At 35.0% G+C, this 8465-nt stretch overlaps 1 protein-coding gene across 1 annotated transcript; it reads right to left on the bottom strand.

The window, feature by feature from the left end:
* Window positions 1–1809: 1809 nt before the first annotated feature.
* On the bottom strand, window positions 1810–7307 carry LOC143536924 (uncharacterized). Its single transcript, XM_077030805.1, has 2 exons — window positions 7153–7307; window positions 1810–2368 (listed from the first exon to the last, which is right to left on the bottom strand). Exons 1-2 carry the CDS (start codon window positions 7305–7307, stop codon window positions 1810–1812), a joined length of 714 nt encoding a protein of 237 aa, XP_076886920.1.
* Window positions 7308–8465: the final 1158 nt, after the last annotated feature.

Here is an 8465-nt window from a genome sequence, read left to right as displayed (position 1 = left end):
CATTTACCAAACAGCCCTTGAGTGTGCTAGGGTGATAAAGGTAAAAATCACCCCAGATTACTTTGTGATGATAATATATGTACTTTTAGTAATAACTCATTCAACCTACAAGTTACAATAGATTAGAAAATCACCCAATAAAAATATCTCTTATCAGGTATCATAAATTTATTTTTGAAATTTGTTAAACATTTGATCTGTAACACTATAGATAGCAAATAGATTAAAGGCTATTCAATTCCTTGGGTACTAAATCAACATTGGGGAGAACACGAATTGGACACTAGAAAGAATTGGGCTACTTGAATATGGTTTTACGGAAATTACGATCTAATTTTATACTTATCAAGTCCGGTTTCAAGTCCCATATCGATAATCAAACACGAACTAGCGAATAACTCTCGTTTATATTAATCAGAAAATATTACTCAAAAAACTGATTACAAACTCTCAAACCCTAACTCAATTGCATCTAGATGAACCCTAACTCAGTTACATCTTGTGAATGTTTCTAGATGAACCCTAACTCGGTTGCATCTCACGCGCTCACTATAATGTCTAACCATAACTTGGTTTATATAGACTAACCTAACTTGCTAGCCAAGACATTATCTATTATAATACAATACAATTAGGAAACATAACCATCTATGACCAGCTTGTCAATATTGGTCCCTCAAGTTCACCGACTTGTGACTTGGAGTCCGAAATTACGTCCAACACGGTTAAGACCATAAAATTACTGTTCAAAGAGTTCAAATTGTGTTAGATTATCTTTACAAAATTAGAAAGTTGGTTACAAGAACAATGAGCATCGTTCTTTATCTGGAAGCCAAATTCAAATTATTTCCAGGGAACATGGTTAATATAAGAACTTGTTTTCTTTTACAACTGAGTTATAAAGTATATTTGAGGCATGCATGCCGACTAAGTAGCAGTGAACTTATTTGGATTTATAATATTAATATTGAATTAGCTAGAATAAGGACAAACTAGACAAAGCTTAGACTATCCGCAACGCTAAAATGTGTACTTCCAACATGCAAGCCCAGTCAACATGCCACATCAGCTTTTCACTTATTCTTTTCACATGCACATTTTATCCACAACGCTACTATACTCATTCTTCCCACATATAACTTTATTATTTCCACATCATCACTACTTTAAATTAACAAAATAATCATTGTATTAATTAATATATAAATAGAGTAGTTAAATAAGTTAGGAATAGAATCTCTTTATTTATTTAAAAAATAATTTATATAATTAATAGTATTTATAACAACTAATTTAAAAGACAAAACTAAAATTGCATAAAATTTATTAAAACAACATCAAACTAAAAATTAAAATAAAAAATTACAATACGTCTTTAACAAATAAAAATCATAAATAAAACTACTCATTGTTGGCCCAGATATGTTCTACTAGATCACTCCGTAATGCTAGGCGAGCCTCTTGGCTACGTAAGCTTCTAAACCGAGCCAGCCATGATCTAAATTGTTGTGGTGCTCCATTATCGTAGCTTGGTAGTTGAGGTTCGTGGTCTTCACGAGACCAAATAGTTACAGCATGACCTTCATCCTCTATAATCATGTTATGCAGTATTATACATGTGTGTATTATATCACCTAATACCGGTATGGTGGAAGATCTAGCTGGACCTCGTATCATTCCCCACCTAGCTTGAAGGACACCAAATGCTCTCTCTACATCCTTTCTTGCAGACTCTTGGTGTCTCTTAAAAAACATCATTTTCAAATTGTTTTCAGGTGTATGTTAGAAACTCTTTACTAGTGTTGCCCATTATGGATAAATGCCATCTGCAAGATAATACCCTTTTGTATACACATTCCCATTCATGGTAAAGTTACATTTTGGTGCACTCTCCTCTAAGATTTGATTAAATAGTGGGGATTGATTGAGTACGTTGATATCATTGTTTGATCCAGCTACTCCAAAGAATGCATGCCAAATCCATAAGTCATGTGATGCAACTGCCTCTAGCATAATGGTTGGATGCTCATGATCACCACGAGTATACTGACCTTTCCATGCAGTTGGACAGTTACGCCAAGCCCAATGCATACAATCAATGCTTCCAAGCATTCCTGGAAACCCATGCACGGTTGAATGCTCCTCAACTAACCGATTAATATCATCTTTGGTTGGCCTTTTTAGATATTTTGTTGCATAAACTTCCACAATAGACCTACAAAACTTATGTAGACATTCGAGGGCGGTACTTTCACCAATGCGTATGTATTCATCACATTGGTCAGCTGTAGCGCCATAAGCTAACTGCCGTATGGCTCTTGTGCATTTTTGTCTTGGTGACAGACCCTTTCTACCTACTGCATCATATCTTTGTGTAAAATATTTATAATGTTCACATTTACCTGCTTCTTATACGTCGGCGACAATGCGATTAAATAGACGTAGGCTCATCCTGAATCGGCGTCTGAAGAAGCTCTTATCATACACCGGGCTTGGAGCAAAGTAATTGTAAGGCCCCATTCCCGGTAACCCTACTTTGGTGTTGGATTTACTCATAAACACAGTTCTAAAATCAGAGTGAATTAAAAACTTCGCGGAATAATTAAAAACTTCAAACATCACATTACAAAACATTCATTCTTGTCTTAACATACAAATTGTCTTTTCATAAATAATTAATTAAAATAGTCATAACACTTCATCATGGATGCCAGTCTCTTCAGTCCATGCCCTGTGTCCCTCCTTAAGCCAGCTGCCTCAACCTATTTGCCTGCGTGCATACTAAAAGTCAGCTACGCTGAGTGAGTTCTAGTTAATCAATTAACATACAATACATTCATACCCTTACTCATACGCGTCCGAAGATACGTATTCATACCTTAGTTTTCTATTGCTCCTTTCATATTATAATATACGAGAATTTGAAAGCCTAAAACATTAAATATCGAATTATTATAACGCATCGGTAATTATTAAAAACTGATCGAATGTCAATGATAACTAACCGAATGTGATATATTAATTAATGTTACTCAATCGATATAACATAACAATAAGTTTAGGGTGTTTAAAAAAAAACTATTCTAGACTAGAAGGGCTATTCTTGCCAATTAACTAAAGTAAAATCTGAAAACCATGCTTATCTTCTTCTTCCCGACCTTTCCGACGAGAGAACGTGGTAGACTCAAAAACAAACTGTTGTTGATTTCGCGAATTCAGGGGGGTCGACTATCATAAATACAAAGAACGATTATTGTTTTCTTTTATCAAAACCTTAAACCTTAATCTCTCTCTGCCGAATACCCATCACCGCCGCAGCCCTACAACTCGCCGGAAACAACCGTCAACGCCATTGGTTGTTAGAAGGAAGGCCGCGCTATTCGCTGGAGCCTAAACTAGTCACCGCCGCTCTGCAACTCGCCAGAGAAGCCGCGGGCACCGCAACCACCTCTACGCAAATTCTCGCTGACAACGCCGGTAGTCACACACCACAGCTCGCCTCCGCTCTCTGTGTTTCCGCATTAAGCCGCTATGTACCGCCACCGTGAATCCCCCACCTTGAAGGTAACAGCCTAATACATGATCGATTTCGCTATTTTTTTATCTTTCTCGCTCGTTTCATATTCGAATTACGGGTTTAAAATCTGGGGTTTAACGAGACGAGATTAACATATATATGTTCAACAAACTTTGAAAACAAACTTCACTAATTAGTTTACCAGAGACCGATGGCTCACTATATATATATATCTATATATATATATATACACACACACGATGTCATATATAAATCTGAATTTTGGTTGTTATATTTTACTTGCTAAATCTTGTTGTCGGTGTTTTCGGAAGTTAACTGTGTTATGAAACTCAAAGTGAATAAGTATTTATGGAAAGGATAATTATTAGTTGGAACCATGTTAAAACTAATCAGAATAGTATACATTATTTGAGATGATTGGTAAATTAAATAATAATCATGTCTCATCCAATTCAAAAATATAAGCGTTCATATAAAAAGTTCTAAAGCTGTAATATTGATAACAAATAGAAAAGAATAATTATTGTTTAACATTGTATGCATGAACTTCTTTATTAGATAACGAATAAATAGTATATGAATTGTAAGCATACCCGAATGAAATAACATGATCTAAGTTACAATAAAACAATAATTGTAGGTTCTCTCGACGTTTAATCAAGCTTAAGTCTTTTTACGATTATCGCTACTCGCTTATAAGGTACGGATTCTGTTTCTTGTTACTTCATAGTACGGTTTCTGTTTTTGTTACTCTTAGTATTAATTATAGTCCGCTACTTTTTTGTACGGATTCTGTTTCTTGTTACTTCATAGTACGGCTTCTGTTTTTGTTGCTCTTAGTATTAATTATAGTCCGCTACTTTGTTGTACGGATTCTGTTTCTTGTTACTTCGTAGTACATTTTCTTTTTTTCTTTCACTCATAGTATTAATTATATTCCGTTACTTCGCAGTACGGATTCTGTTTTTGTTTCCTGTTAGTATTAATTATATTCCGTTACTTTGTAGTACGGATTTTAGTTTTCTTCACTCATCGTACTGGTTCTATATTATATTCTATGTCCGTCACTTCGTAGTGCGGATTTTTGTTATTTTTCAGTTTCAGATTGAGTTCAGTTTATCCGTATGATATGTTTAATATTAAGTTTTTAACATGCAATAGGTTATATATATTTTGTATTAATTGTTGTATGTTCCTGTTCGAATTTAGTTATATGAATTTAGCTTCAGTACTCTGTTACCCGAGCATTTCTGACTTGTCGTTGGGGCGTCAACGACATGGCACTTATCGTGACAGTGCGTAATCAAAGTTCACGGCGTCTCTGAAAGTACTCATGTAGTACCTTGGCCACTTAGAGGCATATAGATCGATCTTAGCTCCGACTCCTGACTCCTGACTCCTGACTTCTGTTTGAGATGGAACAATGTGTGCACGCCACCCACACCGTCTCCTTGGTGCATGGACTAGCTAGCTGTGTACCCCTCTGTTTAGGCTCTGGGTGTTTCCGTATTACACGACCTATTTATTTTAACATCATCGTCATGTGTTTTAGTAATTATATTTTGTTTTGCTATATTTCTAGTCCGTTTTGATATGTGTATACGCATTTGATTAAATTTGAGTATATTCAGATTACGTCCCGATCGTGTATCGGATTATGTTTCGCATTTAATTATAGTTCGGTCTAAAACGTGGTTTTATATCCGCAATAGTTTCAGTTTTATTTCAGTATGTGTTTTGTCTTATGTATGCCTTTACCTGTACTATTGTTCTCTCCGTTACTAGGCAATTTTTGGCTCAGCCGTATTTTCTTGTTTGTGTCTGTCTTATTTGCTAACAGGTAATTCGGGAAATCGGGGAGATCAGTGATGAGAGTAAAATGAAGCTCAAGAATAAGGACTTGATTTAATTTTCTTTTATTTAAGCATTTAATAAATTTGACTTAGAATTTCTTTCAGTGTTTTTAACTCTTTTGGTTGCCATGGGATTCTTTTCATTTCATTTAAATGGTTTTTGTTTGGTCTATGATATCTGTAATAGTGACATGTCAGCCTGCTCCGGGTTGGGGTGTTACACATATATACCTTATATACATGCAAACGTACTTACATACTTTCTTTCATAAAACCCTATGGTATACCATAAGCTATTCTACATTAAACATCACAGATATTGTAAGGGTCTGGTCCCTATCATCACAGATATTATAAGGGTCTGGTCCCTATCATCACAGATATTATAAGGGTCTGGTCCCTACTGCCTCGAATAACCATACATTTATCATATGTGCATATTTTACTTGTCTCATGTATAATATATATATATATATATATATATATATATATATACATACATACATGCTCATTCATATTATCATTATATAGTAATAACATCCAATACATAGTCATACACGTATCATACACTTATCAATTAAGTAAATGTGTTAACTATCATATAGGAGTATGCACACAGCCCCGAAAACATTTCAAAGAGAAATGGGGCTAGAACTCACTTGGAGTCGATTTCTCTCGCCGTTAATGGTAATTCCCTTCTTTAGTTGAGCACGGCTAACTGTACAATACATTATGCGTGTCAATTATCTATTACCACTATTTCCTACATCTAAATTTATGAAACCCTCAACTAACGGGGGTCCGGGGGCAGCACCCTTGGTAGCAGGGTCTAGGGGCGGCAGCCCCTAGCAGGGTCCAAGGGGCAAAGCCCCTGGCTGGGGTTGAGCTGCCAAGTCAGCTCGGAAAAATTTTATTTTCGTTAACAGTCCTTTAACAAAAACGCATCACAGCTTAAACAATTTCGCATGGGAGGTTTTGTTTCGCTTCGCATGGGAGCGCTTCGCTTCGCATGGGAGTGTTTCGCTTCGCATGGTTGAGCGAAGCGAAATGCCTGTTTCGCTTCTCAAGGCTGAGCGAAGCGAAATGCCTTCCTTTATTCGTTTTTACCATTTTAAAGCCATTTTACTTTGTGGCTCTTCCTCAGGACCTGATTTTTACTCTTTCCCAACTTTCGACACATTCTGACCTCATGCACCTGATCCTGAACCCATCTCTCAATGTCTAAACACCACCTTTTTTATCACAAAGTGCACCCGAGAGGTTCTAACTTACCAAGTTTATATTTTTCTTACATTTCACAACCCGATCTATCATTATATCTGTTTGCATGCCGATTCTAACCATAAAACTTAACCATTTAAACAGAAACCTACCTTTTGCTTCGGGTTCGAGTTCAGATCGGGACAAGACGCAGGATCTTCCAAACGTTTCTTGTTGCTCGATAACGTTGAGCACGAGATTCACCTTTCTTTTGCTCGGATTTGGATCTGGGTGTTTGAGAGAAGAAGTGTGTGGGGAGGGAGACAAAATGGTGAAATGGTGGGTGGGTTGGGTTTATATAGTGGGTTATGGGTCCCACCACCCACTCTCCATTCCCATTTCAAATCCTTATCCAAACATTTAACACACGACTAATTTAATGACACATAGTTACTAACAAAACTTTCCATTATTTATTATTTAACACAAAAAGTTGGATGTTACAGTAATCATTACACAAGTGTGCGTCTGCATCCTTACGACCCCTATCTATTTCTTTACGCTTTTTCTCGTTGGGAAGAACTCGACTCTTCTTCATGGTCAAGCTCAAAAAACTGCATAGCGAGATCTTCCACATCATCGGAAATCAAAAGTTGAAATTCTTGTGCAAGCATGTATGGAATGCTCATCGGGGTATCATTATCACCGGAGCTCATCTTGAAATATATGGATTAAAAGAATATGAGATATGAGAGATAGTTGGATGTGAAATTGTTTAAAGGTTGAAATAGTATTTATAAATGTTGGAAAAAAAACTAGCCGTTAAGATAGAGACAAAAAAAAAACTAGCCGTTAGGAAAAGACAACAAAAAAAAAACTAGCCATTAAGAAAAAGACAAAAAAACTAACTGTAATTAAATTATTATTTATTATTATGTTATTTTATTTATTTATTTAAGTTAATTATGACCGTTTGTGTTAATTTATTATTATTGTTAAGTATAATTATTAATTATTATTGTTATTTATTATTATTACTGTTATTGTATTTAATGGTTAATAAATAAAATAAAATTGTGAATGGAGCAAGTGGACCCACAAACAGCAGCATCTTGCTGCACGTCCTGACGTGCACACCCTTTAAATGTACTTGGCTTCAATGCTGTATGTCACACATGCGCCTCCACATCAGCTATGTGCACCGTGTTTTTCTTTGCGCTGCAGATAGTCTTAGGTCTTTGTTACGTTTAAGATTAAGCAAGTTGAGGCTTAAAGTCCTGACCAAAAAGTTTCAATAGCATGTCCGTTAGTGCTCTTCGGTTGACTTAAAAATCATAATGGTTTCTTAAAGGAATGAAAGTAACTTTTATGATATAAGATAACACGTTTTAATAATTCAAGGTGGTGTTATGTTATAGGAAAAAAGTGTATTATTCAAATTTGGTGTTAATATAACTCTTCGTATTATCTCCTATTTATATAGAACAAACATATTCTTCTTCTTTTTTTTCTTTTTTTTTTTTTTCATAAAGTTATATTATTACTCATTCGGATCATTAGAACCTTTAATGTTACAAATGTCACCAAAAGACCATTGGTTTAGTGTCAAGAAGTTAGATAGTGTTTAGTATTTTTAAAGAGTGGAGTGTTCAAATATCTGGGTGACAAAAAAAAATTATCGTTAAAAGAAAATGTTACAAATGTCACACTCTCTATTTTGACGAAAGAAAAGTCAAAATGAGTAAAAAAAAATAAGTGAATGAATTGAGGTAACATATTTTACATGTGTGCCATGCATATTAATATTTAATATAATTAAAATATAAAGTTGTTGATCATCAAATTTTTTATAATGTAATTGACAATTTACCCAT

Source organism: Bidens hawaiensis, unplaced genomic scaffold (assembly GCF_021521415.1).
Source record: "Bidens hawaiensis isolate Kalapana, Puna unplaced genomic scaffold, B.hawaiensis_p1.1 tig00010985_1, whole genome shotgun sequence".
Taxonomy (NCBI): Eukaryota; Viridiplantae; Streptophyta; class Magnoliopsida; order Asterales; family Asteraceae; genus Bidens; species Bidens hawaiensis.
This window is presented reverse-complemented; position numbering and strand designations above follow the sequence as displayed.